General features: G+C 42.2%; 1 protein-coding gene across 1 annotated transcript; it reads right to left on the bottom strand.

Moving 5' to 3' along the window:
- Positions 1-15,984: 15,984 nt before the first annotated feature.
- Positions 15,985-16,992, bottom strand: LOC128711067 (uncharacterized). The gene has a single exon (XM_053805966.1). The coding sequence runs from the start codon at positions 16,990-16,992 to the stop codon at positions 15,985-15,987; it is 1,008 nt and encodes a 335-aa protein (XP_053661941.1).
- Positions 16,993-17,627: the final 635 nt, after the last annotated feature.

Here is a 17,627-nt window from a genome sequence, read left to right as displayed (position 1 = left end):
GCGGCGCTCCTTTCCCGGTTTTCCAAAGCACGGCAACAAAACCAACCAAGCACAAACAGGACCAGGTGTTGCTGGTGGTGGGGGGAAGGGTGGTTTGTGTTCCTTTCGGGTTTGGACTGAGAATTATTCGTCCAAGGAGACGACTGATCGTTTGTTTTTGTTGTTTTGAAACAGATACACACATCTACGTACTGTACAATTTTCTATACAATCAATTCCAGTTGATCTATATTGTCCCAAGTCCCTTAGTTTATGGACTTTTACAAACTTTGCATTTCGATTATCGTATTACGTATATAGCCTAGCGTCTATAGCTTAATGTATATGCTAATTCCTGTAAGGTGCCTAACCTAACCGCACTATTTCATTTACTTAAAATTCCACATACATACAACACACATTACACATTACACATACAATTCTAAAGAACACTCTGCTTGCACGCAATATTGCACTTGGTTTTGTTGGAGCCGCTTGACCAGGAAATTGTCCATGAATTCTTGGGATAGAACGTCGTCCAAATTTCCCTTACTATAGACCGATTTTCCCGGTTGGTGGTTTATGGTTTTTTTTTTTTGTTGAAACACTTTCTAATTTACTAGACTTAGCTTATTACGTCGGTATGGTATATTACAATTTCTTTTTCGCCACCATCCCCTGGATAAACTGATCCGAACACGTTCACACGATTTATCTTCCCAGGGGTTCTGCTCGCGTAGTAATTAGTGCACACCACCATAACTCGCGCAAGATTTTCGGCCAACTGGAGCCAATACTGATTCCTCACCGCAGATCGATATGATAACCAGCTGCACGGAACACTTGTGACCGTAGGGTGGAGCTACTCAACAGTTGTGTGCTGTGTTCGGCTCAGTTGCTGCTACTGCACGCATTCCATCGGTCTGACTTCATATGTTCTAAAAAAAAGCGATAAATTACAAGCATATTAAAACACACACATGCATGTATACGTGTATGCAAAAACAAAGGAATCCGCTGCATGATGGAACGATTTAAAGGAAAAGTACTGTTTTCAGGCGACTTCTTAGCCCGGACGCGATGAAACACTTCACTACTAGCGACGGAATGACAACCGTCGCGAATCGGGCATGACGCTTGGAAATCACAGCCACATTCCAGTAGCTTGCGCGCTTATTTGCCCCGCATTTGGTATGATTCATTTGTTTCAGTGAGCACACGATAGTAACATTATGTCCGACCTCATCATTAAACAATAAATAATTTTGTTAATACATTTGTTAATGAGCAATAAGATATAGTTGGTGCACCTATCATTTGTCTCCGTCATTATGCAAAAGTGAGTTGTTATTTTAAAACCAGCATGCATCCAAAATTCACGTGCGATGGTCGTTATTTGCCATATGCTTACTATAGGCTTATATTTGATTGCCTGAAAGTTCGAAAAGAATCGATCGACTAGTTAATTTTTTCCCCAGCGATGCAGTTTGATGTGAGACACCCTTTACGCGTGTTAAAACCTTAATGAGGCTATATGAGGCTTAATGAAGCAATATCTGTTAAATTATTGATAACCATCCGATACTACTTCATCGTGATATAGAAAAAGCTGGGTAAGGCTATTATTTTGAGACGCAGAGTATGGCACAAAACCTCAAAGGAACCGAGACAACTCTCTCAGCACCATGTTTTGTATAATTCAATAGCTTTCCGAGAAAAAAAATCGATTTACAAACTCCCACAAAGCATTTATTGGAATATGTTGGTACGATTGTTTGCAAACATTCCATTGAAAACTGATAACAACACTCGCCTTTATGCAACTCACGTGCAGTTTTGCACACCATTTCCGCCCGAGGGCAGTTTATTGCATTCGGGGTGAAACTTTAACCTCACGTTTCCGGTCGATAAACAATAGCAGCTAGTTTTGCACATTTCTGGTGACGCACACCATCGGCGACACCTATTGCACGGCGATGTGTCATCGATTCATGATTGCCAGATTATGGCCAGGCAAGGGCCGAGAGATACATTCCATTTGACGGGAGCGAAGAAAAAAAATCCGAAAGACTTCAACTGTGCCGTACGTCCGCAAGCGACGAACGGTAACTATTATTTTAATAATAATAATTTCAGATTTTATTTTTAATGCCCACCATATCCAAATGACCCTAATTGGATTTTTATAACAACAAAACCATATCTTGATATCTTGTGCCTTTCTCTTCTCTCTTTTCGTACCGTCCCTCTAACCGTGTCAAACGATTGTCAATCTTCACTGCAAAATAAAGCAATAAAGCAATGATGGGGGTAATATCGCAGGACTTCATTACACGTGACTATCGAGAGTCTCCTTTCCTCGTGCCTTTCTATTTCGCACCGCGCGATTAGTTCCCCCTTCACCGAGTGTGATGACACCAATAATATCATATCTTCCCGTCGCGCAAGTGGTGCATTTCACACACGCGATGCATTCGCCAGTGATTCATCCAAGAGCGGTAGTTGCAGAGAGGTTCAGCATGTTTAAGACCTCTCCACTCTTTGTTTGTGAGCATGTTTAAGCATGTTCACAGTAGGAGCGCACGTGCACAAACGTTCGTCTTAGGCTGTACGCTAATCGTCCGTTTACCGAACGCTTCACAAACACTACGAGTTGTGCTTCATATATACTGATGTCATACTACCAAAAATCCCAACACTCACGGGTGTCTTTCGATGGACGAATTCTTAATTAGTCTAAATCTTAGTTTAGTATTAATTAGACTAAAAAAAAATCGCCCCAAAGATATCATTATAACAAAGCAGATGTAAATGTAACTCGTTGTAATGAAGCTCGTGATCTTGGAGCGTGCTTCTTGTTGGTTTACCCTTCAGCAGATCCCTTCGACTTGACAATTTCCTTTTGTAAAAAAGAGAAAGTGACGGTTAACCAAGCTAAGAATTGTTCTAGCATTCATTTCCAATCTATGCTAGCTATACGAATATACAAAAAAAATCATGTTTGGGAAGATTCTTTAGAACAGACCACAGTTAAGTCACGTCATCTTCATCTCCTCCATCATACGATGCTTCTCTTTGTTCGGAGACGACGGTTTAGGCGCCATACATATTTAACGCCCGGCGAAATACAATACAGCACACGCACGTATGACGATTGGCGTTCATAAGTTGTTCACAAAACAACGACATAAAATCATGATCAGTTAGATCCCCTTTTGTTTGGTGATGTAAGGCCCTTGCCAGAGAACTTCATGCGGACTTGTGATGCGTTAGCGTTATGTCGGCCGGGAGTAAGATTGAAGGAACTCATTATCACACTCCGAATTCCGAACCGCAAACGCCAGGGTTCATTCCTCCCGGTAGCCATGGAGATTCGTCGCCGATGACCGATTCTATCCGATCCTCACTTCATTTCGTTATGTTCAAACTATTTGCGAACATTAAATCCAGCTGCCTCCGGGTATTGATGCCACCCACACGCCCCTGATAGGCGGAACGCAACATAGAGAAAGGGTCCCATCGGTTTTTTTTCGACATACCAACTCGGCGTTTCTCGCGATTCGACGGATAAAGGGAACGTAGCACCTTTAGAGCACGACGCCAAGATTAGGCGCGCCCGGATGCCATAAAACTGTGCTGCCCCCTTTCTCGCGAGGGCAAACATCACACGCGGAATCGATCAGGCACGGTCTGCCCGGGCGATTGAGAAATCGCACAACACCCGGGAAAGCAATGTGACCGATCTTCCACAGGCGATCGGCAGATGCGAGGGGGAAAAAAAGATTTACGACCGTTTCTTGGATGGTCAGAATATCCGTGTGTCACTGCCCGTCTGTCGGTCCAGTCCAGCTAGGATCTTTGTTTTTTTTTATGTTTTGGTGCTCTTAAAGGTCCAAATATGCTAAAAGTGAAGAAGAAAAAATGTATTTGCTGGTTTTCTCTACCGCGCAAAATTTGGAAGGATGTTATGTGGCTACCTGTAGCCTTTTCGGGATGTTTCCACGTCTTCATTGAGTCCTAACGGTCGTTCGGTTTTTGCTGGGGCTCGTATGTGAAACTTCCCAAGGTTCGTCGACGGCGTCGTCACCATCATCCGTCCCATCTTCAAACAGTCGCCGGTGCCATGAGAAAGATAACTTCCGTCATCTCGAACGCATGTACCAAAGGGGTTCTTACACTGATAGCTTTTAGGTGTGTGTGAGTTTTTTTTCGTTTGCTTCTGCAAGCCTGAAGTGAAGTACCGCGATCTTCCGACGTACGCACAAACAAAAGGGGAGCCATATTTTTACGACCGTTAACGCATTTTAAGTTCGTGCAAACGAGGAGGACAAGCACAACCATTGGATGGGAAGAGAGGAGACCGTGCGGCGGGTTAGTCACTCAAAAAAGTCTTTGGTAAACTATCGTAAATGCCACTCGTAGCCGTTAGAAATGATTCAGTTGCACGTATGGAGCATTTTGGTGATTTGGTTTTGCCTTCTGATAGCAAAAAAAACAATTCTTGCACCTTTGGGCGAGCTGGAGATTATACCGCATCCAGATCTTCTGCATATGCTACTGCTAATGTTTCTTTGCACCTCAGACACAAAAATTCCCGCCAGGAATAAAACTGGTTTCCATGGGTTGTTGCACTTCATTCTGTCTATCCTCAGCAAAAAAAAACACAGCCAGTTTATCTCCACGCAGGATGCGCTAAAACAGTCAGTTGGATGTTTTAGTACAAGTTGTTTATTTTTAGTACAACAGGCTGTTGCAAAGATCAAATGATGTTACATACACCCGGCACTTGAAACAGCTAGGTGTAGATAATATTTTGCTGTATTTTGAACACATGAACACCAGTGATATGATTCAACAGGGTTGTTTGTGTGTTTCAACACATAGCAATATGAAAGTGCTTTCTTCAGTGGAGCATCATGCTAAGTTTGCAAAACAAAACAAACGTTTCCGTTGCACTGAAGTCGATTCCAGCCACCGTTCTATGCAGCATTGATATCAGCTAGACAATAACACATCCCTTCTGTTGCTCTGCCTGATAAAATAACAAATGTTTCGAACGTGCAATAACACGCTGTGTGCTATTTTGAATTCTCGCAATCGCATACGATCAGATCGCTGCTAATGCAATCGAACAAAACTGGGGGATACGGTGCAGCATCCTATTCTTAGCTTACTTCCTGCAGTGCATGCATATGCGTGCGGATAAATGCCTGTACGAATACATCCCCCGGCTGTGCGCACAACTGCAACACCGTGTGCAGATGAGCCCTTTCCAACATAAATAAACACACAAAATTCGCCACTACAAGTGGTAATTATTTTTCCGGTGGTTTCCGACTAAACATAAATAAAGTGCTGTTGCATGAGAGTAAGTGCCATTGTAGATCGTGATTCATCACACTTTGAAGTGTGAAGCTGATGAACAGAAAACTTCAAACATAAGGTCTGCAAGCTGAACTAACTTACTCCCATTCGTCAATAAACTGCTCGTAAGAATAAAGTCAATCTAAGCCCATTATCACCCTTAGAATTCCTTTTCATTTAAGACAGACACATCAAAAAGATCCGTCTTAGCGAGGTGTGGATGGGCTACTGCAATATTATATTCTTCTACGTCTATATAATATTATTCTATCAATATACTCTATGGAATAGTCACACTGACAGGGCTTTCTTCAGTGGCGCAACATGCTAAGTTTGCAAAACAAACGTTTGTTTGCCCTGCACTGTGGTAGGACCCAAAGCCTCTTGAAGGTTCCACAGGCTCTCCTATTCCGAGTCATTTCCTATCCCGTCCGGTACTCGCCGTACAGAGATTTCTCGAAACGGACTTAACGGTAAACGACCCAACATTGACTGAACTTTGACCTCGTATCCCGGCGAAAAATCCGGCGGTTGGGGAATGGTGTGAAGAACAGGCGTGGCAGCGCGTAAAAGGTTCTAGAGACCATGGGTTGTCAATCCTGCTCTCCCGTGTTGATGGAGAGTAACTGAGACGAAATGTCCATCGTGTAAGTAGACCGTAAAATCAGACTTTTGTTTAGATATAACAACTTTCTAATTTGTGCATTTCGTTTTAAAAGAGCAACGTTTTACGTGCTCAAGAATGGCAAACAACGAATTTCAAACTGGAAACATTGGAATGCGAATGGATTGCTCCTACGATTCAACCAGTGCTTATGGGTTTTACTTGCAAAATATTTAATAAAGATACAAATAGTCTCAAAAAGCCTCTGCAGTACAGGGGCACACAAAGAAAATCTAAGAAAATATTGAAGAGGCATCCCACCATTGGTCTTAGACATTGTAAATAATTTACATAATAGAGAAATTATGCCGCTCAAAATGCTCCTTACATTTATCGCCTTGATAGACTTATCGGCGCGCGTTTCACCGAACATCGCTTCTCATTCAATCGTTCTTATAAACGATTAAAACGATTCGTACGACTAGTGTAAACGAAAACGTTGTTATCAGAATAAATCAATTATCAGTATCGCATTAATAACTCCTCCCCTTTTCTTACGACTCCGAGTTGCGCGTACGTGTATGTAAGTCTAGTAAAGAAAGCTATGCTAGTTATGACCCAGTGAACTTCGTTACGCCAAGATATTTAAAAGTAACATTAATCTCACACCAATTAGCGTACAATCACAGAATAATTGGAGAAACGATTTAGCAAACAGTAGACATTGTTCAAGATTGCCAGTAACGATAGGTAATTTAGTTTAAACCAAACATTCTCCTGAACACCGTTAAACTCACGGGGCACGAAATAATGTTATTCCGCACCTTGTTTGCTGGATGACAAAAGCTTCACAATCATTACCAACATTCATTTGTTACAGGAAAGTATTATTTGCCAGGGCTTAGTACTAGCATCGTCAAAGACTTAAGTGAGCTTAATTACCTGTTCTTCGTGGGTGCGTTTGATTCAGTAGCAGTGGACAATATCTACTGAACTTAATAGATTTGCATCGATCTTACATGGATTTATTAGGTTAGTAATTCCGAAACCGATACCAAAGTCTTATAACCAAGACAAACCATAATTTGAGTAATATAAAAAGCTATTTGACTCGTAAAGCCGTGGACAAGCTGCGAACAAACTATATTTATTGCAGCAACTTTCATTTGCAACATTGATTCTCTTCGCTTTCTAAAACTAAAATCAGAAACACAGGATGGCTTCCAAATAGCAATAGCGCATAGTCTTTTGCAGCGATTCACTTACCGACAAGTGCAAAACATTCAAAGTAAAGTTTTCATTTGGCGAATCTATCATCTATCTCACACACTCAACAGTATTTTTAACGTTCAACATTTGGAAAATATACAGTACACATGAAACGAATTATCTTTGACAGGGTTTTATACCATTCCCTGAGCACATTCACTAACAAGAGAAAAACAAACTCAAAGAGATACATACACTTATTAGGTTAAACACTCAAGACCGACTAAGGATCCTGCACAGCTCCACATCCAATGAGCTCACACGACAAACTAATCGTCTCCAAATTGTCCTAAAAATAAGCCTGCAACGAGAATCGTGATCATGTTCCAATCGTGTAATCACCGCACTACGGAAAGGATCCCGAAGCGCACAAAAGGCACACACGCGGACTACCGGCTTCTTCGCGCTAGTTTTATGACATCGTGCACCAAATCGAAAGCAATTAACTGCTCTTACGCAAGCGAGAGAAGAGCAAACCGCGAGTTATGAGTAATTTGCAAATCAAAAATGTCTGGAGACCATTATCACGGGAGAGGGTATTTGGTTTGATGTCAAAAGAACCGATCATTGAAACGTGGATATCCGTTTTGGAGTAGGCGTAGAAATAGCTTCTCCAGCACATGGTATAAAAAAGGGGTTTCAATTTGTGAAACTCGGTACCATTTCCGCCATGTATTCATGTTCATGCAGGCAAAAATGTCACGAGATCGCATCGGCTTTTCTCCTTTTGTTACAACAAATGTGTAACATTAGTTTTACACTAGTGACACAGCTATGCCTACATAAGGATTTGTAATGGTAGTATTTTCGTACAGATAACGGTACTTCGTCGCAGATTCTAGTAGCCGATAACGAAAAGGTATCCTGTTTGATAGTTCTGATAGTAGAGTAGCATGTTGCTTTCTTGGTTGAAAAGCAGGTGTTACCTTATACACACAAACGTATACAAAACAAAACGGTATTAACTATAAAATGTGTTTTTACCGGTACAATAAATTATCTCTCTCTCTCTATCTCTCTCTCTGAGAGAACAACTCCGAACCGAAATAGTTCAATAGAAAGATGGTGAGCAGATTTTGTTTACGATTTGTCCCCGTACAGGGCTACACTAGACGGGCATATCATCAATTTAGTCTTTGGTCAGTTTTTTTAAAGCATAATTCAAATTTTTCCACCCAAAACGATCGTGTCTACGGAGGCTTTCAGCGATCAAGAAATAGTTACAAACGCAACCGTGACTATTACGGCCACGTGTTTGTAAATTGAATTGGATTGATGTAACAATCGTGCTTAGTGGCCCTAATAGATATGCGAAAGGAAATCTAAAAAACCTCAATGTCTGGACAATGTAAATCTTTGAGATATTCCAACAACCAATCTCTATATTAAGATGACTTCTTCTCCACATTCCGGTTCGAACATCTAGCACGTGACTATCGACATAAAACTGACAACCAGGGCTGATGTGGCAGATTAGATTCGATTAATAAGTGCTTGAATACTCAATGTAAAGAACGAGTTTGCTAGTGTTGGATTAAAAATCTAGTTCACCATCCCACATACAGCTATAAATCTGATGGCAGACAGGAAAGCAATCAGTCTACGCCGTAAAAGTGTGTAGAGTGACCACAAATTACAGAATAAAAGAAATTGCTTTAACGTGCAATCTTCCGAATGCGGAGATGATTGCAAACTCTGGGCCAATCATTGGTGCCTTTGGTTCCATTACTGGAACGACACTTGTCCGAATATCGATCACAAGTTCTGGCATGTAGCAAAAGAAACCCAATATTGAACGATATTGGTGCCCTTTATCCTAAACAGCTTTTACACAGTATAAATAACATCGCAACAAGTTATGATAGCTCATCAGGCAATTAAGAAGGTAATAGTTTAATGATGCGAATACATGACATTAAAGGAATAATAAAAGTGAAGATTGCAGCAAAAAGGTAACCAATTTCATCATTTTACCCCCGCAAGATCTAAGATTTTAAAATGAGGACCTTGTACAGGGCATCCTTCCAGGCGGTTCGAGATGACTTTTACAACCTTTTGTGTGGTGTGGTTTGCTATTTTGCTCACCCTCCGGTTTAGATTTTTGTCTTGTGTTTATATCTTCGCCCAGCTAAAAAGCCACCTTAAAAGAAAGCAATATCGTTCCAACATTACGCGAAAAAAAGAAAAGGTTGCATCTCACCCGTCGGCAGACTTCATTTGTATCGGGAAGGGGGTGGTGTTGCGGTGAATTGCTTCTCCTTTAATGCCACCTTGTGGATCTGCACCTTCGCCTCATCGGGAACTTTGCGCACGGTTGTCTAAGCTGCTGGTGGCGGGGCAGATTTCGGCAGCTTCTCCGGTACGACCGCATGTTGGATGCGTAGAACAGCACACACGCGCACATTGTTACAGATGGTGTCGATGGCGCATATGCTGGACGCGATGGTTGTGTCGGGTGGACCGGGTGTACTGTCGGTACTGTGTCACGTGCTTGTACGAGTCGACCGCGAAGTTGCGGGATGATGAAAAGGGACACGCAGGAGACTATCCCGAAAAGGGTTGGTTGATCGCGTCGTCTTTGTGTTTGGGAGTGGTCTGGTGTTTTCTTTCCTATTCGCATTGATAGTGGTGTAGTTTTTGATCGTGGATGGAGTTCGGAGATTTTTGGAGTGTTTGTGTTTTGGGTGGATAGGACGGGAAAGGTTATTGACACGTTTTACGGCGATTCCTTTTCGAATTATTCGAGTCCTCCAAGTTGTTACGTGGGACTGGGGAGATAGGATAGGAGGCTGTTGGGGTAAACCGTGATAGGTCGGTCGAAAGCCGTGCTTAAATGCGTCTTGGCGGACGCAGCTTACACTGTCCGACGATCCATCGCTTGGCCGTCCTTATTCACACACACACACGCGCACGTTCTGTCAGCTCGCTCTTTGTCCGGCTTTTGGCTAGCAAATAGCACACACGCACCCACCGGATGATGGCCGTACGGACGCACGCACCCACGCAGCACACATACACCCGGGTACACGGGGTCGCACATAAACAAAAGGATAACACTGAGTTTCACATGAGCACGCACACAAAGAGAGCGTTTTACTTCGCAGGTAAATTGGAAACAATATCGCAAACACACACGCACAGCTTCCGGTGCGTTCTAATTTCTTATACTTGAAGAATCAAACTGTACGATGAACGGATTACTGATCACTTCATTTGCAATTTCGTCGATCATTTCGTCATCACCATCGTCGACCTGCCCCAAAAACTGTCCTGCTTTTTGCGATGTTTTGTCTTTGTCTGGAACCTTGTCTTCTAGGAGCTTGTATCGTGGATGGCGACCAGAGGCTTCTTCACACAAGTGAAACACTTTTTGAACTTTATTTTTGCCGAACAATTGTTCCAACGATGTGTATATATATTGTACCATTTGATAGCAGATAAAAGATAATCATACGAAGCCAGCCAATAACAGCCACCAACACATGATGCACGCACACACCGGAACGCGAGAGCGATGCAGAGACTCGGATCTTGCTCGGTGTTTTTGTTGTGTCTGGTGCGTATATTAGACGGTACGCTTTTTTTTTACCGGCGCGCGTTTACAGTTCCAATTCGGTTTCGCGGTGCGATTTTTTGTTTTGGCTGGGGTGCAAAACGCATTTTGGGAAGAGGGGGGATTTTTCAGTGTTTTGCTAGCAATGTGAGGGCGTGTTCTGTGATAACAAATCACAGAACCCTTCTATTCACTGATTCCTTTGCGTTTTTTGTCATTCATCGGCTAATGACAGTTTTCCGTAAAAAAAGCCGTATTGTGGTATTTCCCATCTTGCTTCTCCGTTTTTGTTTTGGGGGTTTATTCTGTTGTTGTACCGTTGTTGTTTTTCATTGTTGTTGTACCGTTTCCCACCTGCATCACATGCTATTCTGCTTGCGTGCGTGTGTGTGAGAGTGCGTTTTACTTTACCTTTCTCTTTAACACTCCGGTGTGTACCACACGGTATCGGGTGTGTATGTGTTGATGCAGCTGCAGCTTCTTGTTTAGGGGCAGTTTATATTGCTTGCTCGCGCGCACACACACACACGCACACACACACAAACTTATAGCCAAGAGATCACCGCATCACTGGAACGGTGCTGCGTACACCGTCGCAGCCCTTCTCCTCTTCGTCCTAGTGTGACGTCTTCTCCACGTTGCTACAGCAACCATCGACCCGCCCATCCGTAACAGAGTTGGTGTAGTTGATTGGGGAAGATGAATATTTTGGTGGTTGAATGTCGCGTTTTGCAGGCTCAACAATTTAATAATCTTCCCTTTACCCACCCCGTTCACAACACAACACGCACACACACCCAAGACACCGGAGACTTGCTGCTTGTATCACTCACCCCCGGTGTGCTGGCGTTCTTTCTTTGGGAAAGTTTGGAAGGTTCTTCTTCACCAGCTCTTAGCCGTTTTGGCACCCCGGATATCGGAAATTAAAGGATCAGGATCAAGGTGTGTGATGGTCTCTTCCCCCGTGTGGGTTGCGTCAAGATGCAATCCACCGACTGGCCCCGTGCACGTTATGGCCAAAACAAAAAAAAAAGAACAACACACTACGAAAACCTCACTGCGGTAGGGTTCATCATCACTTTTATCCACTTTTCCTGCTGTTTCGGGGTTTAGCTTTTCTCAACGCGGGTGGGCGGTGTTACAGTAGTCTGTCCAAGGGAAAAAAAACAACACCACTGGCGAAGGCAAAAAATAATGCGAGAAACGACGGCGAAGGGCGATTTCGACGGCGGACGATGACGATGATTTCGATCCAGATATTCCTATTCTCTGTGCCGTTCCCTCCTCTACCTGCCCTCCCGCTCTAGAAACTGAATACATACCCAATCGAAAACAAAACGTTTCTCGTGTTTTTTGACAGCGTCGTTTCGCCCCGAGTATTTCGCCAAATTCAACACCAATACACATCACACGTCTCGAATGTTTCATCAATTCGCCTCGGCCTTGATATGATTGGGATTGCGCATTTGTGTGTGTGTATGGCTATTAATTAGAAGTGTGTGTTGCAATAAAACGATATGTTTGAGGTACAGCTGCTGTTTTAGCACCCACCAGAGGGCGCCATAAGTTTCTGCACCTTACCCAATGCAGTCGTCTGCCAATATCAAATTACCTGAGATCCTGTCCAATTTTCGATTTTCGATGTGAGGAGTATTCTCCACTTTCGCATCCAACACACGGGTACGGGAACGATCTTCTCGGAACAATCATCTACACGTTAACTCAAAGATGTGCCAAGCAAAGTCCCATATCGCGAGGCACAACTCTCTATAGGAACCCACTACCGGCAAATACATTTTTTCCATATTATGATGATAGCTATGGGGTGATATTAGCAATAGATTATACTGGTAAAATGAGTTAAATACTTCGACGATATCGTTTATAAACTAATCTTATCTTTATTAACGTTTCTTGTTGAACTTCACTTAAGGTGTTGTTCTACAACTAACGGATATGTACATATAACGGAGCGGATTTATCGCATGAGACGTTTGACAAAGGATCGAAATAGTTAAATTGCCTGTAATTTTATCAGATATTAACTTTTAACGCAGCTCCTAAGCATGGTTCAAAAACATGTGAGAGTGACATCTAATTTATAACATGTAAGGAATGTGGAATTTACGAATCTTGCTAATTTACGATCGCATTCACCGAATGCTTTCGCTCAACAAGAAAATACTGTGGGTAATTCGTGTGGTAGTCGGCACTGCAGCTGTACATTTGCAGGCTTAACGACTCAAATCCTTAATCCTAGCCGTACGGGGCCAACCTTATACTGAACCTTAAGCCTTTTTTAAACCTTATACTGAGAATCTTAAATATTGTAATAGTGTGATAACAATGTAATATACAAGTAATATTGTTATGGCGATTGCTTATTTGCGTTGTGCTATTTTGCATATGCTCGGCCGTCAAGAGTGATTTCATGTTACATAACTATGGATCGGGTGTTGCGGATCGGACAAGGTGATACAAAAACTGTAGTACAAAAACTTCGAATATAGCAGCATCGGGTAAGAAACGGGATTCATTACATTTAAAACACCTAGTGTTGAACATTTCAGAGATTTAAACACGAAAATTTTGAAGGTAAGCATTTTTGTTACGACTGTGACGATTGATTAGACTATTGACTATTTACTTTCATTGATTTTGGGCATATGCAGGTACAGGGGTTGCAACAGGTTAATTTTGATGATTAAAATTAGTTGAATTATTATCGCACTAACAGTACATAAAACTAGATCGGTATTCAACACGGCTCCTGTACATGTTTAAATTCTAGCAATTCTATTTGGTTTTTGTTGTTGAACTACGGGAATAACCGATCGCCTCACAATATATTTGGAAATCGCTTTTCCAGGATCTGCTGTACACTGGATGCACCCATATCCAACCATTAAAACTATGGATAAACCTTTTTTGCAAAATTCAACACAGTTCCTGTACATGATCCAATCCAAACTATTCGTTTTCTTGGATTTTATAGCGAACTACTGGAATATTCGGACTAAACTATATGAGTCTTGTGCATTTTTCTTTACATGTCACAAATTAAGAATAAAATTCTTAAAGTTGACCAAAATTACATATGCTCGATATTCCCACAGCTCCTAAACATGGTTCAACCCTACCAACACGTCATTATAGTTTTCGTCTGGAGCTGCTGGAATAATCGATCATTTTATTAGAATATTTGAAGGTAACCATCTCTTCTTGATGGAAAGTTTCTAATTTATAGGTGAAATCATTAATAGTGGATGTGTTAAATTAACAAAAAAACTAACTACTTGATCGACATTCTTCACAGTTCCTGTACATGACCAAATCCTAACAACTCGTCTTCTCGGATTTTATAGCGAACTACCGGAATAATCGATTTAACTTCCCCAATAGTGAGTTTTATGCAGAACTACTAGAACAGTAGAGCATTCAGCATATTAATAACTGGCCTTTGCGAATTTGTTTCGTTTTCTGCACATTACTCCTGCACATGGCGACACTCTGTGATTGAGTCCTTCGGAGCATGGCTTTGCGTTCTTCAAGGCTTTAGCAAAAGTGATGATGTACATTATTCAATCCTAACAACTAGTCTCTCTAGTTTTACGTTTAGAGCTACTGGAATGATCAAGCTTTTTTACATATGCGAAGGTAACCAACTCTTCTTGGTGAAGAGTTTCTAATTAAAAACTTAAAACCCTAAGAATTGAATGTTCCAAATTAATAACAAACTAGCTTACCTGTTCGATATTCAACACAGTTCCTGTACATGTTCCAGTGCAAACTACTCGTTTGCTAGGATTTTATAGCGAACTACTGGAATAATCGAACAGTATATATGAATAAAAGCGTTTTTCTTCGTCCATTTATGAAGTACTTCTCCTGTACAATTGAATTGAAATCTTAAAGGTGCAAGCCAAGATATTTGCTCGTTATTCACGCAGCTCCTATACATGGTTCAATCCTAACAACTAGTCTTTTTAGTTTTCTTATTGAACTATTGGAATAACTGAATATTTTATTACAGAATACAAACGTAACCATCTCTTCTTGATGAAGAGTTTCTAATCTTTAGATTAAATCCTTAATATTGGTTGTGTTAAACAAAATAATAGCTACTTGATCGATATTCAACACAGTTCCTGTACATGATTCAAAATCCTAACAACTCGTCAACTCGGATTTTACATTAAACTACTGGAATAATCGATCATACTATATAAATTCTGTGCAATTTCCTTTATCCTTTGACAAAGTACCACTTGTGTACATGTCACAAACTAAAAATAGAATTCTTAAAGTCGACAAAAAATTATATTTGCTCGATATTTCCACAGCTCCTATACATGGTTCAACCCTACAAACACGTCATTATAGTTTTCGTCTTGAGCTACTGGAATAATCGAATATATTACTAGAGTATACGAAGGTAGCCATCTCTTCTTGATGAAACGTTTCTAATTTATAGGTGAAATCATTAATATATCAAAACAAAATAGGTACTCGCTCGATGTTCAACAGAGTTCCTGTACAAGACCCAATCCTAACAACTCGACCACGTGAATTTAATGTTCCACAACTCGAGCATCCTAATGTTATGGCCGGCCTTTGCGGATGTGCCGAATGACTATTGACACAGTATGGCTTGATGTTCTTTAAGACGCAAAAAAAAAAAACTGTTGACTATTGACCTTTGCAAAATGGCGTATAACATTACAGTATAACAATCTACTATAAGACTTAAGGGATTTATAGTATATATATAGTTTATAGTATAAGACATTAAGGGATTTTATATGTTAAAAATGTAAAAAGCTTACAACAAAAACGTATATACAGTTAGACCCGAGGCCCTAGATACAAACGTGGATACAAAACTTATATATATATACAAAAGTGAGTAAAATGTTAAATCTATACAAAACCACGAAGATTCTAGATCTATATCTATACAAACGTACAAACGTCTGTATGTAGATCTATACAAACCTCGGGTATTTACGGGTATTTAGCAAAGATAAACGATAGCAGATCATTGATGTTAAAGATCATTTTTGTAAAGCAAAAAAAAAGTGTAACAACTCTCTCTCTCTCTCTCGCTCTCTCTCTCTCTCTCTCTCTCTCTCTCTCTTTAGGGATCCTCAGATTACAACCCTCAGGGTATCTGTTAAGGGGTAACATGTATTCTAGTAGACTACTTATCTGTTCCTCAAGCGGTCGGAGATTGAAAGATCTCTTCTAAGGCGGCATCATTCTGCTCGGTTGCACTTAGGCTGCCAACCTCCGGTCGAACCATGGTCGTCACCTGGTAGCAATTGATGATGTCGTTCACGAAGGACAACTGCAGCTGGGTCAGTCGCCACAGCATGTTCATGGTGATCGCGCTGTCCCGGAACATGTGGATTAGCTGCACCCCGCACAGCTTCAGCAGCAGCCCGTACCGGAAGTATACCGCCATCTGCAGCAGCTCGTGCAGTACGGGAAATTCAATCCTCTTCCACGGTATGTAGTTGGTGCGGGAGAGCTGAACGAACAGCGACAGCGTCTTCGCGTGCGCCGGCGGATTCGTCGCGGTGTAGAACACAATTCTCTCCGGGTAGCAGGTGTGCCAGTCGTGGAACGGCGAAAGGTGGTCCAGCTTGTCCAGCAAACCCTGCTTGTTCACGAAACACTGCTTTCCGTCCACGAACGAGATCGTGCAGTCGGGATCGCCGGCCACGACGCGGTCCGCGTACGTCGGCCACGGTACGGATTGCAGCAAGGTGTTGTTGTTCGCGAGGAAGTGCTCCAACTGCAGCTTGGACCAACCGTACGCCAGTGTGGTAGTGATGCGCACATGGAAGCAACCCTTCGGCAGATGGCCACGGCCGTTCGAGGATCGGCGCTTGTAGTAGCTTTCCGGGAACAGGCGCATGTTGAGGTAGAGATTCTGCCCCGGCCGAATCAAGTACATCTTCGTCATCTCCTTCATCAGGTAGCCGTTGCCGTTGACGATTTCACCGTGCAGGCCGGCCCACACGCCATTGTCCTTCCCCTTGTAGTAGTCCAGCAGGAGCGCTATCGAGACCTCACCCCGCTGGAACGAGCTGCAGAAGGTCCACTCCGCGTTCAGCACGTTCAGCTTCTTGATCGGAAGCATTTGGCGCGGTACGGCGGTCTTCACCGTGATGGTATGCGTGGACCGGATGATATTTTCGGTTATGTATTGAACCATCATCGTTGGTGTGAGCGCACCTTCAACAGCACCCAACTAATATTGCAGCGTCCTCGTCTCGGCACCTCGATCAGGACACGCACTCGTACAGGGTTCCGTTAACCTTCACTGTTTGTACGCACACCGCCGCACGACGAAGCGTTGGAATTTTCCATTTCCTATTTCAACAAGCTGACTGAACAAATTGTGATAAAATGTTTGACGACTACTCCAGATAACAGAGCTACAAAGAACACACACACACACAAAGGAAACCAATTACGATAGTACACGAGCTAGGTTTCTTTTTTCCGATTATTCTTGCTGCGCACCGCTTTTCCTTCTCACCTTCTTAAACCGATCACACACCACGCACTCCTGACACTCGCAGGCAAAACGGTGTCGCCACAGACGGTACTGTACGGACCAATCGCAGCACAACGTTAGCTGTCGACGGCAAATTCCTACGATAGTTTGCAAAATGGTGGATTAGCTTTTAACTCTCGCCGGTGCAAAAGCCTATCGCGTTAGCGGGACGCACAAAGGAATAACTTTGGGTAAAACACTGACGAATATTGTTTACGAACACAATTTTCTTCGTTGGCTGCTGTACTAACAGTTCTACTTTAACACGATCACTGTAAACTATCGTAGCCGCA

Source organism: Anopheles marshallii, chromosome X (genome assembly GCF_943734725.1).
Source record: "Anopheles marshallii chromosome X, idAnoMarsDA_429_01, whole genome shotgun sequence".
NCBI lineage: Eukaryota > Metazoa > Arthropoda > Insecta > Diptera > Culicidae > Anopheles > Anopheles marshallii.
Note: the sequence above shows the minus strand (reverse complement) of the source record. Positions and strands in the feature narration are given on the sequence as shown.

What these genes read in the sequence shown, in the direction of transcription:
- LOC128711067 (XM_053805966.1), bottom strand. Translation starts at nt 16,992, where the DNA reads ATGATGGTTCAATACATAACCGAAAATATCATCCGGTCCACGCATACC.